Below are 19,414 nucleotides of genomic sequence, written 5' to 3' on the forward strand. Positions count from 1 at the left end.
GAGGCTCTTTAGTTCTTCTTCGCTTTCTGCCATAAGGGTGGTGTCATCTGTGTATCTGAGGTTATTGATATTCTCCCACAATCTTGATTCCAGCTTGTGCTTCATCCAGCCTGGCTTTTTGCATGAGGTACTCTGCATATAAGTTAAATTAGCAAGGTGACAGTATACAGCCTTGACATACTCCTTTCACAATTTTGAACCAGTCTGTTGTTCCATGTCTGATTCTAACGGCTGCTTTTTGACCAGCATACAGGTTTCACAGGAGGCAGGTAAGGTGGTCCGGTATTCCCATCTTTTTAAGAATTTTCCAGTTTGTTTTGATCTACACAGTCAAAGGTTTTAGCATAGTCAATGAAGCAGAAGTAAATGTTTGTCTGGAATTCTCTTGCTTTTTCTGTGATCCAACGGATGTTGGCAATTTGATTTCTGGTTCCTCTGCCTTTTCTAAAACCAGCTTGAACATCTGGAAGTTCTCGGTTCATGTACTGTTGAAGCCTGGCTTGGAGAATTTTGAGCATTATTTTGCTAGCGTGTGAAATAAGTGCAATGTGTGGTAGTTTGAACATTCTTTGGCATTGCCCTTCTTTGGGATTGGAATGAAAACTGACCTTTTCCAGTAAGTGGCCACTGCTGAGTTTTCCAAATTTGCTGGCATATTGAGTGCAGCACTTCAACAGCATCATCTTTTAGGATTTGAACTAGCTCAGCTGAAATTCCATCACCTTCACTAGCTTTGTTCATAGTAATGCTTTCTAAGGCCCACTTGACTTCACATTCCAGGATGTCTGTCTCTAAGTGAGTGATCATACCATCATGGTTATCTGGGTCATTAAGATCTTTTTTGTGTAGTTCTGTGTATTCTTACCACCTCTTCTTAATATCTTCTGCTTCTGTTAGGTCCATACTGTTTCTGAACCACAGCTGAGCCACTGGAGAAGCCCATTTAAACTATACAACCCAACAGTTCCACTCCTAGGTATATACAGAAGAGAAACGAAAATATATGTCTATACAGTAAACCATATATGAATGTTTATAGCAGTATTTTTCATAAGTGCTAAAAGGTAGAAATGATTAACTATGAATGGATAAAGAAATGCAGTCTATCTATATAATGGAATACTATTCAATCATAAAAATGAATGAGGTAGTGGTACATGTTATAACATGGACAAACCGTGAAAATATGCTAAGTGAAAGAAACCAGTTATGTAAATCCATATATTGTATGATTTCATTCATATGAAAATGCAAAATAGGGAAATCTATAGAGACAAAAAGTAGATTATTTATTGGTTGCATGCTCAGTCACTTCAGTGATGTGTGACTCTTTGCCACCCCATGGACTATAACCCACCAGGCTCCTATGTCCATGGAACTTTTCAGGCAAGGATACTGGAGTGGTTTCTATTTCCTCTTCCAGGGATCTTCCCAACCCAGGGATCAACCTGGGGTCTCTTGAATTGGCAGGCGGATTCTTTACCACTAGGGCCACCTTGGAAGCCCCCGTTCCAGAAATGGCAACCCACTCTAGTATTCTTTCCTGGAACATCCCACAGATAGAGGTGCCTGGTGGGCTGCAGTCCATGGGGTCGCAAACGAGTTGGACACAACTGAGCAACTCAACAGCAGCAAGCAGTTCATATAAGTGGAATTAAACAATATGTGTCCTTTTGTGGCTGGGTAATTTTACTTACCATAATGTTTTCAAAGTTTATTCCTGTTGTAGCATGTATCAGTACTTCATACATTTTCTTTTTTTAATATTTACTCATTTGGCTATATTGGGTCTTAGTTGCTGCTCACAGATCTTTTTTCCAGCATGGCAGGTCTTTCGAGCAGTGTCCGGGATTCTCTCTCTAGTTGTGGCTTGGGAGTTCGGGGGGCCCAGACTGTGGATTTATTAATAGTTGCCCAATAGCATGTGGGATCCTTGTTCTCCAACCAGGGATTGAATCCATGACCCCTGGATTGGAAGGTGGATTTTTAACTACTGGACCACTAGAGAAGTCCCTTCATACATGTTTTTATAGCTGAATAATATTCTATTATATAGATATATCACATTTTTATTTATTCATCTATTGAACCACTTTTTGGCTATTGTGAATAATGTTACTATGAGCATTGTGTACAAATCTCTGAGTCCCTGCTTCCATTCTTTTAGGTTATACCCGGGTGCTTGATTGGGGGTTCCCAGGTGCGCTAGTGGTAAAGAACTCGGTCAGGAAGATCCCCTGGAGGAGGAAATGGCAACCCACTCCAGTATTCTTGCCTGGAGAACCCCATGGACAGAGGAGCCTGGTGGGCTATAGTTGGTAGGGTTAGTGAGCACCCACACAGGTGCTGGATCATATGATAATTCTGTGTTTAACTTTTTGAGAAACCACCAAATCATTTTACATAGTAGCTGTACCGTTTTACATTGTTACCAGCAACTCATAAGTGTTCTGATTTTTCAAAATCTTTGCCAACACTTGTTATTTTCCTTTCTCTTTGATTATAGCCATTCTAATGGGTGTGAAGTTGATATCTCATTGTGCTTGTGATGTGAATTTCCCTAATGATTAATAATACTGAGCATCTTTTATTGGCCTTTGGTATATTATCATTGGAGAAATGTCTGTTCCAGTCCTTTGCCTATCTTTGAATTGGATTATTTGGGGGTTTTTTGTTGTTGTTGTTTTAGGAATTCTGTATATATTATGGAGACCATACCCTTATCAGATATGTTTGTTTGCAAATATTTTCGCTCATTCTCAGGGTTGTCTTTTCAATTTATTGACAGTGTCCTTTGATGCACAAAACTTAAATTTTGATGAAATCCAACTTATGTTATTTTGTTGTTGCCTATGCTTTTGGTGTAATATCCAAGAAATCACTGATGAATTCAATGTCATGAAAATTTCCCTTGTTTTAAGAGTTTTATACAGTTGCAGTTCTTAGCTTTAGGTCTGTGATCCATTCTGAGTTAATTTTTGTATATGGTGTAAGTGTTAGTCGCTCAGTAGTGTCTGGCCCTTTGCAACCCCATGGATTGTAGCCCATCAGGCTCCTCTTTCTATGGAATTCTCCAGGCAAGAATACTGGAGTGGGTAGCCATTCCCTTTCTCCAGGGGGTCTTCCTGACCCAGGGATTGAACCCAGGTCTCCAGCACTGCAGGCAGATTCTTTACCATCTGAGCCACCATGTGAATATTCAATTTCCACAAATGTGCTTCATTTTGAAATAATCTCCATCTCCCACTTCTTTCTTCACCCTGGTTTTGAGTTACTACTCACAGTGAATAGTAAAACCCATTCTATACTCCCCACCCTCTTCAGACTTTTGAACACCATAGAGGGAAATGTCTCCTCTTCAATAGGAAATCCGATGCCTGTTAGGCTCCCTGTAAGGCCTGGTTATGTCCTAGTTGAGCATAACTAACCATATAGAAAGCAAAATGGCTGTCTGAGGAGGCCTTACAATAGCTATGAAAAGAAGGGAAGCAAAAAGCAAAGGAGAAAAGGAAAGATATACCCATCTGAATGCAGAGTTCCAAAGAATAGCAAGGAGAGATAAGAAAGCCTTCCTCAGTGATCAATGCAAAGAAATAGAGGAAAACAATAGAATGGGAAAGACTAGAGATCTCTTCAAGAAAATTAGAGATATCAAGGGAACATTTTATGCAAAGATGGGCTCAATAAAGGACAGAAATGGTAGGGACCTAACAGAAGCAGAAGATATTAAGAAGAGGTGGCAAGAATACACCGAAGAACTATACAAAAAATATCTTCATGACCCAGATAATCACGATGGTGTGATCACTCACCTAGAGCCAGACATCCTGGAATGTGAAGTCAAGTGGGCCTTAGGAAGCATTACTATGAACAAAGCTGGTGGGGGTGATGGAATTCCGGTTGAGCTATTTCAAATCCTGAAAGATGATGCTGTGAAAGTGCTGCACTCAACATGCCAGCAAATTTGGAAATCTCAGCAGTGGCCACGGGACTGGAAAAGGTCCGTTTTCATCCCAATCCCAAAGAAAGGCAATGCCAAAGAATGCTCAAACTACCGCACAATTGCACTCATCTTCCACGCTAGTAAAGTAATGCTCAAAATTCTCCAAGCCAGGCTTCAGCAATACGTGAACCGTGAACTTCCAGATGTTCAAGCTGGTTTTAGAAAAGGCAGAGGAACCAGAGATCAAATTGCCAACATCCACTGGATCATCGAAAAAGCAAGAGAGTTCCAGAAAAACATCTATTTCTGGTTTATTGACTATGCCAAAGCCTTTGACTGTGTGGATCACAATAAATTGTGGAAAATTCTGAAAGAGATAGGAATACCAGACCACCTGACCTGCCTCTTGAGAAATCTGTATGCGGGTCAGAAAGCAACAGTTAGAACTGGACATGGAACAACAGACTGGTTCCAAATAGGAAAAGGAGTACGTCAAGGCTGTATATTGTCACCCTACTTATTTAACTTCTATGCAGAGTACATCATGAGAAACGCTGGGCTGGAAGAAGCACAAGCTGGAATCAAGATTGCTGGGAGAAATATCAATAACCTCAGATATGCAGATGATACCACCCTTATGGCAGAAAGTGAAGAACTAAAGAGCCTCTTGATGAAAGTGAAAGAGGCAGTGAAAAAGTTGGCTTAAAGCTCAACATTCAGAAAACTAAGATCATGGCAACCGGTCCCATCACTTCATGGCAAATAGATGGGGAAACAGTGGCTGACATTATTTTTCTGGTCTCCAAAATCACTGCAGATGGTGACTACAGCATGAAATTAAAGGACGCTTACTCCTTGGAAGGAAAGTTATGACCAACCTAGATAGCATTTTAAAAAGCAGAGACATTACTTTGCCAACAAAGGTCCGTCTAGTCAAGGCTATGGTTTTTCCAGTGGTCATGTATGGATGTGAGAGTTGGACTATAGAGAAAGCTGAGCACCGAAGAATTGATGCTTTTCAACTGTGGTGTTGGAGAAGACTCTTGAGAGTCCCTTGGACTGCAAGGAGATCCAACTAGTCCACCCTAAAGGAGATCAGTCCTGGGTGTTCATTGGAAGGACTGATGTTGAAGCTGAAACTCCAATACTTTGACCACCTGATGCGAAGAGTTGACTCATTGGAAAAGACCCTGATGCTGGGAAAGATTGAGGGCAGAAGGAGAAGGGGACAACAGAGGATGAGATGGTTGGATGGCATCACCGACTCGATGGACATGGGTTTGGGTGGACTCCAGGAGTTGGTGATGGAGAGGGAGGCCTGGCGTGCTGTGGTTCATGGGGTTGTGAAGAGTCGGACACAACTGAGCGACTGAACTGAACTGAACCATATAGAAATATCAGTAATTGCAGGCACCAGGCAAATGTCAAATGCCTGGTGAAGAGAAATACAATTAGCAGCTTAGGGAGGAAAAAGCGGAGCTATATTCCTTCAGTTTGGGGATCCATATTCAGCCAGATTCTAGGCACAGGGATTAAAAGGAAGAATGTTTAGTTCATGGGTTGTGGAACCAGAGATGTATGTTCAAATTCTAGCTTTTCTCTTTTATAGCAGTGTGCCCTTTAGCATTCTAATGGTTAGCTTTCTTGAGCTCTGATTTCTCTCTCTTTAAAATAAGAATAATTCTCAGAGCTAGTTGCCGAAGGCAGAGACTATTAAGTCTATTTTCGCTTAAACCTGAAGGTCAAGAAACTTTGCAGGAGCACTCGCTGTCACATTAGTTACCTCGTGCGACGACTAATTGCATTTCTAGGTGATCCAAGCCCTCTGGTCTCTGGCCTCCCTGATAGTACACCTATGGGAGGTTAAGAATGAGACACCATGCAGGCTAAGTCATTAGCACAGAGCTTGGCACTTAAGAAGCGCTTACTCAACGGTAGCTGAGCTGTGGACGCTTTCAGATTCCCCACCCGTAAAAGGAGCGATTTAGCTCAACTGATCCATTCGCAGACCTTGGGTGAGTCAGATTTTCCGGGCACATGCGGAAACGCACGTCAGAGGGAGGGAGACCTGGCAACCCTGCTCCCAGATCCAGGTTTAGCACAGTAGGCGCGGCCACCTTGCTCACCTCTGCGACCCGGCTCAGCAGGTGCCTAAAGGGGCTGGGGAAGGAGCTTGGACACATAGCCCCGCCCCCACACACTCTGCGTTCTTCATTGGCCCCGAGAGTTCGAGACTCGTTACGACACATGCGTGCGACTCGCGTATAAAAGGGGAGGGGGGCGTGTCCCGCCGAGAAGGAGGAGACAAGATGGCGGCGTCCGTGGGGCCGGTATGTCTGAGGTGGCTGCCCGGGGTCGCGTGGCGGAGCAGGTACAACTGTCTGGGGAGCCTGCCTCGGGACGGGGGACGGCCCGAGCCAAACCGGGGTCTAGAGAGAGGAAGCGTTCCTCTGTCGCGGGCTCGCCCTGAGGAGTGCTCGAGTGGAGACGGAGCCGCTCACCTTCACCTCGAGCTCGGGCGCAGGTGCGACTGCCTCCGCCTAGGACGGTCCGAGTCTGGCCTAAACCTCTCTTTTTGCCCTTTCCACCTCACAAGGGGCAAAAACTAAAAATATAAACCAAAAGCACCCCCTAAACCAGGTGAAATGGGCTGCGTGTCCGCCACTAGAGCCGGGGCAGGGCTGAACGCTTCTTTCTCAGGGAGTCGTGTTGCTGGGAGGGGCGGCGAGATGTGGGAAGAGCACTGGAATGGGAGTTGGGCGGATTCTTGGTCTCTGAAGTGAGAGGGTTGGAGTCCGTAATCTCAGAATAGGCCATGATGGAAATAGGGTCTCGGTTACCCTGGTGACTGTCAACTCTTAGATTGCTAGAGGGGTTATAAATCCAGCCCTTTATTTTTGGCGAAGTCGAGGGCCTGTTTCCCTTTCATGCACTAGAGAAGGACATGGCAACCCACTCCAGTATTCTTGCCTGGAGAATCCCAGGGACAGCAGAGCCTGATAGGCTGCTGTCTGTGGGGTCGCACAGAGTCGGACACGACTGAAGCGACTTAGCAGCAGCAGCAGCGAGGGCCTGATGGAGGGACTTGCTCAGTTCCACCCAGCCAGGTAGCCGCAGAGCTGAGACTCCTTCCCAGGTACCTCTGTGTCTCACGCAGGGAGACAGGCTGCCCACCGTGAGGACATTCATTATTCGAAATAGCTTATGTAAGAACTAGCATGGGAGCATTTGGACTCTCGGAAAATGGATTAAAATCTTGGTAGCTGTGACTCAGAATCTGTCACTCGGTGTCATTTCGAAGAGCTAAGATTTGCGACACCCACAACTTTTGTGTTTCGGACTGGCTTCATGTTGTCAGCGTGGACCAGAGCTTGGTGCTGTAATTTTGGGAAGTAGAGACACTGGTTTAGGCTGACAGGGAACAGAAAATGTCATTGCCCTGGCCGGGAAAGCTTCACTCTCCTATTATTAACTACTAAGAAATGGTGTAACTTTCTCAGGAGAGGGCTCCACAGTCTGGTGATAACTGTTAGGGTTTGAACAAGAGGGTCTCTGTAGTTTTTTTTGTTACCAGGTGTGCTGTTTAGGAGTCAGACGTGAAATCATCTAAAATGTGTCTTAAGTTGGAAAGACTAAAAAAATGACCCTCATATATTTTTTTTAACTATGGTGAGGAAGATGACTTCACCCATTATCATTTAAAAAGGGAAAGGGAAAAAAGTCGAAACTTTAGTACCAGTGTAGGTAGATACAACTGGATTTAGGTCCACCGGGTAGGAGGGGTGAGGATTTGGGTACAGTAATTCAGTTTTCAAAGTTATTACATATCCAGATGGAAACTATATTGAGATGCAAAAAAAAAAAAAACCCAAAAGATAAATTTCCATGATTTTTAAGTAAAGCAGTGTCTGTTTGTGAGACATATATTTGAAAGCCTCATATTGCAGAGTTTTCCAGTAACTGAGTGATATGTAACAGGTGAGAGAATAGAAAAAGCAATTATAAGTGATAATTTAGGGCCTGTTTCCTAAACTTGATAAAAGAATGGAGTGGGTGTTTATTAGAAAAAGAGCTTCCCAGATATATCCCCACAGTGCTGCCAAATTCAGGCTCAACAGGTGTGGGTTGGGGCCTTGGCATCTGTATTCTTCATGGGTGCTCTGGACGATTCTTTGGTTCAAGCATATATGAACATAGTACCCAGGGGGTGGTTGCTTGTGCAAGACTTTCCTTCAGGAGTATTTATGACATTCCTGCCACTGTCATCTATAGTGCCAGGGATCAGAGATCGGGGGGGCAGAAGAAAAGAGAGGAATGAAAAGATACAGGCCTTGCGTTGAAAGAATTTTACAGTTTAGTAGAAGAGAGAGGAAACACGACTAAATAATACGAGATAGAACATGGAATAAGGCCTTAAGAAACCTGCCAGTTCATTTTCAGGAGAACCTTTCACAGCTCTAAAAAGCAGGAGGGATATAAGGACTATAGTTAGTGTTACCACCAGGGATGATGTTAAAAATATTTTAAAACTGGGCTTCCCTGGTGCCTCAGTGGTAAAGAATCGGCCTGCCAATGCAGGAGACACGGGTTCGATCCCTGTTCTGGGAAGATCCCACATGCCGTGGAGCAATTAAGCTCATGTGCCGTAACTGTTGAGCTTGTGCTCTAGAGCCCGGGGAGCCGAAACTACTGAGTCTTCGAGCCTGTGCTCCGCAACAAGAGAAGCCACTGCAATTAGAAGCTCAAGCACCACAGCTAGAGAGTAGCTCCCACTCCCCACAGCTTGCGAAAGCTTCTTCGCAACAGCAAAGACCCAGCACAGTCAAAAATAATACTAAATGAATAAATAAATCATAAAAATATTTTAAAACTATGACAGTGTGGACACAGACTAGTTAGGGTGAACAGTGGTCACAGTTGATGTGGCCATCCCAGTGTGTGCTAGCTAAATATCACTTCCATTAACTTTGATAAGAGTAATATGTAGCTAGGTGCCAGGGCCTGGGATTAAGGTTTAATGTGATTGTCTCATTTACTCCTGATGAGGTAGGTCCTCAGAGGTGGGGAAACTGAGGCTTAGAATTAGTTAACAAGTGGCGGGATGGAGATCTGAGCCCCAAAGTCAGACTTGCGTGCTTAATTGTAGGCTTTAATTGCCTCCTCGCTGGAGGTGCACGTGGGTGTACCGTACAGAAGGCACACGTGATTGAACCTAGTCGTTCATTTCGCTGAAGCTTAATCTCGCTGTTGAGATTGAGGTCCTGCGGGAAGACAGACAAACCCCTGTATTCGTCGACAAGTACAGACAGAAACAAATAAGTGAATATATATAAAATCAGTTCATTTCAGGTAGTGAGAAGTTGTTACAAAGAAAAATAAAGGAAGTTAATTAAGGAGCTAGCACTCCAGAGAGAGAACTCTTGGGCTTGTGGTCAGGAGGAAGCATTTGAGCAGAGAATTGAGTGAGGAGGGACCGAACCAGCTGGGGGGGTGTGCCCAGCGGAGCAGACAGCACATGCAGAGGCGTGGGTGTGCAAGGGGCGGGGGTGGATGCGTGAGGACAGGGGAAGTAGCAGGAGGTCTGGGGTTCAGAGGACTGCTTACATAGGGTCTGTTTTGAAAAGGGCAGTCTGAATATTCTGTGGTAAATGGGACATGGAGGCCAAGCAGGGAGAACAGGCTAGTGCAGCTCTTCAGCAACAGATCCACTGGCTCAGGCCAGAGAAGAGAAGTAGGCAGATAAGGGTATATTTCAAAAGTGTGGATTGAATGTGGACAGCGAGAAAGAAAGGACCGGCAAAGGAGTCCTAGGGTTTCAACCTGTGCACTGGGGGAATTGTGATGCCTTTTTTCTGGGATGGTGTTAATTATAGCAGTGTTGCTACGGTAACAGGTAAACTCCAGCATCTCAGTGACTTAACACAGTGAAAGTTTTTGTCTCTATCATGTAAGTCCAGGCTGCTTCTAATCGGGAGGGCAGCGTGATTTGAGGGCCGTCTCTCGCCATCTGTAACACATGGCTGCCCAAGATCTGCATGTTTGTCTCCATCTAACAGGCTGGAAGGGGACCTGGGAAGTCTGAACGGTTCTCGCAGTGGTTAGAACTCACTTGTAGGAAATCTCATCTGTTGGGTAGAGGAAGTGGATTTAATAATGGTCTGGCTGGTTCTCTGGCACAGATGGACAGCTCTGGGGGATGGAGCCGTTGAAAGGGAGTGAGGGAGGGTGGGGAATTCTGTTTTGGACAAACTCAGTTTGAGGTGATTAAAGTGAGGGTGTTGGGTAGCCAGGTTGAAATATGTTCTGGAGGTCTCTGTATTAGCAGTGAGGGGAGTCCTCAGCATCTGGCTGTTTAAAACCAGACTGGGTGAACATCTCTAGGGCGGCAGCGTAGACAAAGCAGATGTCTGAGCCTTGGGCATGGCAGCTGTTTGAAGTTAGGGAGACCGGACTGACAGGAGGAAAATCAGGGTTCCAAAGGCTATATGTGTTTCAAGAAGGGCAAGGTGTCAATGAAGACATTGAAAGAGACAAACTCCCAGTTAAAAAACACGAAAGTCCCAGGCATGTCCTGTACTGTGTGGGGACTATAGTTACTAGTACTGTTTTGTGTATTTGAAAGTTTCTAAGAGAGTATCTGTCATCACAGGAAAAATTTGCAAATATGTATGGTGAGGGATGTTTAACTAGATTTATTGTGGGGATCCTTCCACAATATATACAAATAGGGAATAATATCCTACACTTGAAACTAATATAATGTTACATGTCAGTTATACCTCAGTTGGAGGGGAAAAAAAAGGAGGGGATCACCTGTGACAGATGCTGCTAAGAGGTCAAATAAAACGAGGTCCAAGAAGTGCAAGTAGGGGTTGGCAGCGTGGAAGAGGTGACCTTGACAGGAGATGATGTGGTGGGAACAAAAGCCTGGTTGAGTGGGATTAAGACAGGGAGACGAGGGAGTGATGACAGTGAACACTGCTCTTTCTGCGAGCCTGCAGAGGGGTGGGCAGTGTTCCTGTAAGATCAGGAAAAGTATGGTATTTATATGAGAATAAGAATGATCCAGAAATGAAAGACAAGCTGATGCAACGAGCTATTTGCCAGACACTTGTTCCAGGAGCTGGGGCTGCAGCAGTGGATGGCAAGACCTTGACTTTGTTCTTGGGAAGATCTGAATGTAAGCCAGCTACCTGGGTGCTGTGCATTGTGTTACAGTGGATAAACCATTATCTCCCACTTGTACCTCCCCTAACCAACCCCCCACCCACCCACCCACCCCACCAGGGGCAAAAAAAAAAGCCGTATTCCCCAGTCTGCAGGCATTCTTTCAGTTAGGGGCTCAGCAGCAGTTCTGGAATGCATAATGCAGCAGTGTACACCACACAACAATGCAGCCTTCAGTCAGAATTTACACTTCTTGTTCCAATTCCACTTGGAAAGCAGAGTTTTAGGCTCTTGCTTTTGCAGTGGGAGTATCCAGTCTAAGAGATGAGCATTGTTCACTCTGAAAGAACATTCACCTACTGCAACACACCCTCCTTTGTGTTAGTAGCTGTCTGTCCATCTGGCCTCTGAGGGGTGGTGATGGTCAAGGTCCCAGACTTGTTCTACATACAGATCTTGCTTGCCTGTAGGAGAATCAGATTCACCCTGTTAGCACCATGCTGCGAGAGTGTTATTAAGTCAAGGAAATTGCACAGGAGTAAATGAGGGTGTTTAAATCTGATAATGTTTACAGGATATTTATGTAAGACATAACTAGTAAGAATCCATGAATGTAAATATTACTGTATGAAAGTCGTAAATGCTATTTTCCACAAAAATAGCAGTTTAGACATTTATAATAGAGTAAATTTCTACTTCTTTCATAAAAGGCTCCGAAGGGGAAAAAAAGAAACCCTTACTAACAAGGACATAGTTTCTTTACTTTAGATTTCAGGTCAATATTTGGGGGAACTGAAGTGCTGTCTGAATTGAAGGTGGGGTGTTTGCTCTTTGATTAAGGAGAGAGCCAGTTGGTTACTAAAAATTCATCAGTGCTTTCCTTGCTCGCACAGTCACTTACTGCACTGGAGGTGTGTCCTATTTCCCTGGGTAAACAGGAAATGAAGAGAGACTAAGAATAAAATACTATTTCCTTACAGCTTGAAGCCATGAAAATGGTCATTTTTATTCTCAGAATGCTTGAAAACACTTTTACCCTGTGAAAGTAGCTTTTGTGGCAAAGTAGCCACAAATAATGGAGAAGGCAATGGCACCCCACTCCGGTACTCTTGCCTGGAAAATCCCATGGACAGAGAAGCCCCGTAGGCTACAGTCCATGGGATCGCTGAGAGTCGGACACGACTGAGCGACTTCACTTTCACTTTTCCCTTTCCTGCATTGGAGAAGGAAATGGCAACCCACTTCAGTACTCTTGCCTGGAGAATCCCAGGGACAGAGGAGCCTGGTGGGCTGCCGGCTATGGGGTCGCACAGAGTCGGACACGACTGAAGCGACTCAGCAGCAGCAGCAGCCACAAATAATAATTTTAAAATTCTGAACAAGTTGTGCCTTCCAGACTCAAAGTGGGTTAGAATAGCTCCACCTGATTTGTTTGCATCATTCTTTCCCCAGAGTAAACATTTAAAGTTTAAAAATTCAGGGTATTCTTTGGTGGTCCCATGGTTAGGGCTCTGTGCTTCCGCTGCTGGGGGCACAAGTTCAGTCCTGCAGGCTTTGCGGCACAGCCCAAAAAGAAGAAAAGTTAAACTTGCAGCCACTTCATTAGGTTCTTTAATTAACAGGAGTTAGAGGCCACAGGGCTGTGTACAGCCCTTCTGTGGTGAAGAAACCTATGCTGTTTGTGTAAGTGCGGCTTTACTGCTTAGTATGGTCTGAAGAAAAGAGTAGTTTTGTGAAAAAGTTTTAGACTTAAGAAAAGTTATGAAAATAGTACAGACAATTTCCAAATACCCTGTACTCTGATTCCCCATATGTCAGCTGTATCTGCTTTATCATTCTCCCTTCCCTCCCTTTTTCTCTCTGTTAGTGTGTGTATGTATATATTTTCTGCTGAAACACTTGGTGCCCCTTTACCTTTAAATATTTGAGCCCTTTTCCTATAAGGACATTTTCTTACAAAACGACAGTACTGTACAGTGGTCAAAACTGGTAGATTAAATGGATGCAATAGTATTATTGACTCTATAGATTGCATTCAAATTTGGGCAGTTGATCCTCGAATTTTTTTAATTAAAAAAATGTTTAACGGTTCCTTTTTGCTTGATTATAGGCATCCTCACTGTGAAGATGTTGCCTTGAGCCACTTCCTTCAGTCCTTGAGGAAGCTGCCTCTCAGAACCTTTTCCACAAGTAAGTAGCAATTTACTACTTAGAAAAGATTGGACTTCCCAGGTGACACGGTGGTAAAGAATCTGCCTACTAACGCAGGAGGCTCAAGAGATGTGAGTTAGATCCCTGGGTGGGGAAGATCCTCTGGAGAAGGAAATGGCAACTCACTCCAGTATTCTTGCCTGAAGAATCCCATGGACAGAGGAGCCTGGCAGGCTATAGTCTGTGGGGTTGCAAAGAGTCAGACACAACTGAGCAACTCAGCGCAAGCACAAGTAGCGATTAGAGATGATGCTGGCCTCTCTGCTTCAGTTTGCTCATCAGTAAATCTGCACAAACGCAGCACCTATTTCATAGGGCTGTCACTGTCGTTCGAATCAGGTGGAATTGTGCCTGTGAAGTGCTTAGAGTACCTGGCACATAGGTACCACTGAAGCTTTAGCTGCTGTTATCCGATTATTTTTACTGGGTGCGTACGTGGTGTTCTGTCGCTTGACTGTACCATTTGGTGTTGGACATTTAAGTTGCTCCTAGTCTTTTGAACTGTGGTGTTGGAAAAGACTCTTCAGAGTCCCTCGGACTGCAAGGAGATCAAGCCAGTCCATCCTAAAGGAAATCAACCCTGAATATTCATTGTAAGGACTGATGCTGAAGCTGAAATTCCAGTACTTTGGCCACCTGATGTGAAGAGCTGACTCACTGGAAAAGACCCTGATGCTGGGAAAGATTGAAGGCGGGAGGAGAAGGGGACGACAGAGGATGAGATGGTTGAATGGCATCACTGACTCAATGGACATGAGTTTGAGTAAGCTCCAGGAGTTGGTGATGGACAGGGAGGCCTGGCATGCTGCAGTCCATGGCGTTGCAAAGAGTCGGACGCGACTGAGCGACTGAACTGAACTGAGTCTTTTTCTATTACAGACAGTTCCGTAGTAACATGTCTTTATGCATCCTCAGGATAAATTTGGTGACTTAGAATTGCTGACTAAAAAGGTTTGTGTATTTTATAACTTGGTATTTAGACCAAATTGCTCTTCAGAGAGGGTTGTCCCGGTTTACACTCCTGAGCAGAAAGGGCTCATGAGTACATCAGTTCCCCACACCCACGTCAGCAGTGGGTTATGAGCTTTATGGATCTTTTAAACAGCTGTTTGAATCTGTACAAAAATGTGTTTTGTTTTTATTATCTAGATAGTCTTTTTATTCTGTTGTACCAAAAGCTGTTTTTGACTGCCCAGTAATCATACCTTGAGAATAAAATGAGATGGTTAATGAGAATAAAAACAAAAGCCTTATTATTAAGGTAGTTAAATAGGGGCACATCTGGGTGTTACTTAATTAGGACTTGCGTGTGGGGACATGTAAGACTCACTTGAAGGATGGAGGGGAGCCTCAGAGATGAAGTCAGAATGTCGCAGACCTGCAGAAAACCTGTACTTGTATGAAGGGACAGACGCAGCAGGGAGGCAGTCAGGAGTGGAGGGCACCCTCTGCTTCCTGCTTCCTGTAGCGGAGTCAGGAAAGCCTTTGGAAGGCAAGAGAGAGAGAGTCCTGTAACTGAAGCAAAGACCAGTGTAGCCAAAGCACTGAGGAGGGTGTGACCTGCCAGCCTGGGACGCTGGCTCAGTGCCACGAGGTTGTGTACAGCAGGTCTCTCCTCACCAGATAATCCAGAAAGAGGAAAAAAAAAAGTTTCTTGCTTTCTGACAAGTTTTTCTGGTTAGAGGTACACTATTTAGTTGTTAAGTAATAAGGGTTCTTTAGGAATAATCAGAAGAGGGGAGAGATTAATGACATCCATACTTGCTCATTAACAAAAGAAACAGCAGGGGATTCCCTGGCGGTCCGGGGGTTCGCACTTGAAGCTCTCACTGCTGAGGGCCCAGGTTCAGTCCCTGGTCTGGGAACCGAAATCCCACAAACCTCTCGGCGTGGCCAGAGAAAAAGAAAAACAAAACAACCCACGCTCCTCTTCTCACGGCGCCACCGTCTCCTCCGCTCGCTGCCTTCACCTCCCTGCCCTTGTCTTCAGGTGGCGTTCTCCCTGTGTGCGTGCCTGTCTCCAGATTTTCTCTTTTTGTAAACAGACGAGTCATATTATCAGAGCCCACTGTGGGGACCGTATTTTAACTTGACTCCCTCTGTAGAGACCTTGTGTCCAAGGAAGGTGACTGTCAGAGGTGCTGGGGTTAGGACTTCAGCACAGGAATTTTGTGTATGTGTACGCGCCCAGTCGCTCAGTCGTGTCCGACTCTTTGTGACCCCGTGGACTGTAGCCCAGAGGCTCCTCTGTCCGTGGGATTCTCCAGGCAAGAATACTGGAGTGGGTTGCCACTTCCTTCTTCAGGGGACCTTCCCCACCCCGGGATCGAACTCAAGTCTCTTGTGTCTCCTACATTGGCAGGTGGATTCTTTACCATGTAGCCACCTGGTTTGGGGGGACATAATTCAACCCATAATGGATGTTGAGCATCTTTACATGTACTTACTGGCCATTCCTATTGGAGAAACATCTATTCATATCCTTAGTATGTCTTTATTTATTTTTTGGTTTTACTTGTTTTTGGCTGTGCTGGGTCTTTGTTGCCGCGTGGGCTTCTCTCTGGTTGTGGTGAGCAGGGGCTACTCGGTGGTGCACGGGCTTCTCACTGCGGTGGCTTCTCTTGTTGTGGAGCGTGGGCTGTAGGCTGGCAGGCTTCAGTTTTGGTTCCTAGGCTCTAGAGCACAGGCTCAGTGGTTGTGACGGATGTGCTTAGTTGCTCCCTGGCTCCCTAGACCAGGGATAGAACTTGTGTCTCCTGCATTGGCAAGCAGATTCTTTACCACTGAGCCATGAAGGAAGCCCTTAGTATGTTTTTTAACTGGGCTGTTTGTCTTTTACTGTTGAACTGTAAGAGCTTATGAGATTTTGCCTTTGAAGGAATACTAGTGTCCAGTCAGAACTGGGTCTGAGTCATAAAAGCGAGATGAGAGAGCCTGGCCCTGTGGGTAGCCGGCAGGGCAACCTAGGATAGTTTCTTGACCTCTTTGCATTTGATGTTTTCATCTTAAACTCTGTAGCTGTGGCAGCAGTCGAGGTACATGGTTGTTTCACGGGGAAGATGTGTGAGTCCAGCCTCGCGGGGTCTGGTCAGCTTTGCTGAGGGCTGGTCCCAGCCTTCCTGCTGATGCCGTGTTTGCATGACTCAACCCTGTCGCTTCTCCTGGCTCAACACTTTCCTGTTTTTTGTTACAGATGCCAGGAAAGTCCACACCGCCCCTGCCCGCACCTTGTCCCTGCTGCGCCCCGTGCCCATTCTGGTCGCCACAGGCGGCGGGTATGCAGGGTACCGGCAGTATGAGAAGTACCGGGAGCGAGAGCTGGAGAAGCTGGGCTTGGATGTCCCGCCCAGGCTCGCTGGTCACTGGGAGGTAGGAAGCAGGGGAGCCTCCTGGCGTTCTCCTGGAGCACAGTTCCTGTCTGTAAATCGCCCCCAAGTTAAGCCGTCTGAGAGAGCGGAATCGGGTTTCTTGGAGCTCATGTCTCCGGTGGGTTTGGGGCGATGCAGAAGTCCAACGTTGGGCGTTGTGTCAGGCTTCCCTCTGTCCTCAGACGCATCCCTGGTCTCCCCAAGGCCTCCTGAAATCTTGAGAGCTCATGCCTTCCACTGGGGCGGGCGTCCTGGCCGGTCACGCTTCTTCAGCCTGAGGGCGAGCTGGAGGGGTTGGACTTGGGTGATGTGGATACGTTCTCACGAGGAACCAGACTGAAATCGTCCAGTTTCTCTCTCATTCCTGCTCAAAATGCTCTTGCGCCAGGAAGTGGGGGTGGGGTTGGGTGTCACCTAGTGGCAGCTGTGGCCCCAGTGACGCCTGATGAGCTTAACGCGCCTGGGCCTCCCGCGGCGCAGGCTCATTCCTGACTGCGGGTGGAAGTTCACTCAATACTGGAATAGAGTGTAAAGGTGTGAGTTTAAAAATTGCTTTCTTTTCACCCTTAATTTAACAAATGAAATATCTCTGCGCTATCAGTAGACCCTGATAACCTGTGAAAGCAGAGACTTGATGGTACTTGGGGTGATGTGTGTGGGTTTCCCTGTGAGCTTCCCCGTATCATTAATTCAGCTCTGCTGCACCCGGCAGCCAAGGTCCCAGTCTTGAAGGCTGGTTCTGTCTCTGCTCCTTAGTAGCTGTGTGGATTCAGACAGATCACTTTCCAAGTTTTCTGTTTTGGGGTCACATACTGCAGACTCCTTTTGGTGAGGGGTCATTGTTATAGTACGTCAGTCACACTTTTTAAGTGTGCTGAGTGCTGTGTATTTCCTTTGTCGTTGGTGGTTTCCTGTGTAACACATCCTTCTTCCAACTAGTGAAGTACTTGTGAGACTGTGACAAATGACCCCACTGGAGTGTTAGACCCATGCTTTCTTCCCTCTGACCCTGAGCATCTGTCAAGCTGACCCACCCTGTGACCCGCTCACCTGCTTTCAGGAAATCCCCACTCATTTCCAAGGAATCCCAAAAGAGTCTGCGCTTCCTCATTCACAAAAGACCAGCGTCAGTGGTTTTTTTTAGCATCCATTGTTTGTATAACTGGAATTGCTGCCATATGTGAGTCAGTACCTGAAAGACAATTGTTTGTAAAGAGGACAGGGTTGAGTTAGCTCAGAAGTTCTAGGCTCCGGACGGTGACCGGACATGGGGGCAGAGTGACCCAGTGCAGCGGGGGGTCTGACAGAGCTGGGCTGAAGCTAGGCCTGCTCTCTCTCCCTCTTTAAATTGCCTCACTGGCTGTGCTGGGCCTCCGTCGTGGCGCGGGCTTCCCCTGGTTGCGGCGAGTGGGGGCGCCGCTCGGCGCTCAGCCTGGTGTCTCTCGAGGAGGAGCACCGGGCCTAGCGGCCCCGTCACGTGTGTCATCAGAGCCCAGCCGCCTGCATTGGGAGCGTGGAGGCTCAACCCTTGGACCGTAGGGGAAGTCTCTCCTCTAATAATTTTATGGTTTTAGGTCTGATGTTTAGGTCTCTGGTCCATTTGGAGTTGTTTTTTATGTCGTGTAAGGTAAGTGTCTGATTGCATTCACGTGGATGTCCGGTGTGCCCAGCACTGTTGGTTGAAAGAAGGCTATCCTTTTCCCGTTGAGTGGTGTCAGCCCCCTTCTTAAATCAGTCTCTCTCTCGTAAACGACAGAGATGATCGATGTTAATGCTCTGACAAATGTTGGAAAACGGGGAGCACAGTCATGATTCCCCCTCCTTCTCACCAGGTGACTTCTTGCGTAATCGTGGGCTTTAGTTTTCATGTATTCACTTCTTGTCTGTCTCTGTTTTTAAATGGATATACAGTTGACCCTTGAACAATGTAGAGATTAGAGGCACCAACCTCCCTCCCTGAAGCAGTCAGAAATACGCATGTAACTTTACAGGCCACCCTTGGGATGCGTGGCTCCGTATCTGAATGCAAGCCAGCTACCTGGGTGCTGTGCATTGTGTTACAGTGGATACAAATGCGTGTGCCCACCCTCCATTTACATACTTCTGTGGTACATATTTATTGAGAACACTGCTTATCAGTGGACCCGTGCAGTTTGGACCTGTGCTGTACAGGGGCAGCTGCTCCTGTTTCGTATCTTTAGGTTGGTGCAAAAGTCATTGCGGTTTCAGATCATGAATTTTTAAATCATTATAATTAGGCTCAAACACATCTTTATTAATCAAAATAGGAACCATTACAATCAACACAATTTTGCCAGTGAGAAATAAATTGGTTTATTCCTGTAATGTAAAAATTTGTGCTTCAGGATTCGATAAACTCTTGGAAAGCATTTTCTGCCTCCTGCGGGTTGTGGAAGCATTTTCCTTGCAAAAAGTTGTTGAGATGATTGAAGAAGTGGTAGTTGGTTGGTGAGAGGTCGGTGAATATTCAAGAGGTCAGTGAATACTGCAGATGAGGCAAAACTTTAGCCAAATTCATTCAACTTTTGAAACGTTGGTTGTGCAGTGGGTGGTCAGGCGTTGTCATGGAGAAGAATTGGGCTCTTTCTGTTGACCAGTGCCAGCTGCAGTCGTTGCAGTTTTTGGTACATCTCATCGATTTGCTGAGCATATTTCTCAGATGTAATGGTTTCACTGAGATTCAGAAAGTTCTAGTGGATCAGAT

At 45.8% G+C, this 19,414-nt stretch overlaps 1 protein-coding gene across 6 annotated transcripts in view; it reads left to right on the forward strand.

The window, feature by feature from the left end:
* The first annotated feature begins 6,235 nt into the window (after positions 1 to 6,235).
* The window catches only part of PISD (phosphatidylserine decarboxylase), a 28,115-nt gene continuing 14,936 nt past the window's right edge, over positions 6,236 to 19,414 (forward strand). For 2 of the 6 annotated variants that reach the window (XM_081542411.1, XM_081542407.1), the window contains exons 1-3: positions 6,236 to 6,467; positions 13,221 to 13,300; positions 16,515 to 16,690. In XM_081542411.1, the coding sequence (XP_081398537.1) occupies positions 16,515 to 16,690 (176 nt within the window). In that variant the 5' untranslated portion in view covers positions 6,236 to 6,467; positions 13,221 to 13,300. Of the gene's footprint in view, positions 6,584 to 13,220; positions 13,301 to 16,514; positions 16,691 to 19,414 lie in introns of all 6 variants that reach the window. The other 4 variants (XM_081542410.1, XM_081542414.1, XM_081542413.1 and 1 more) reach the window with 3 other exon arrangements.

Source organism: Giraffa tippelskirchi, chromosome 11 (genome assembly GCF_054371585.1).
Source record: "Giraffa tippelskirchi isolate mGirTip1 chromosome 11, T2T-mGirTip1v1.2.pri, whole genome shotgun sequence".
Classification (NCBI taxonomy): Eukaryota; Metazoa; Chordata; class Mammalia; order Artiodactyla; family Giraffidae; genus Giraffa; species Giraffa tippelskirchi.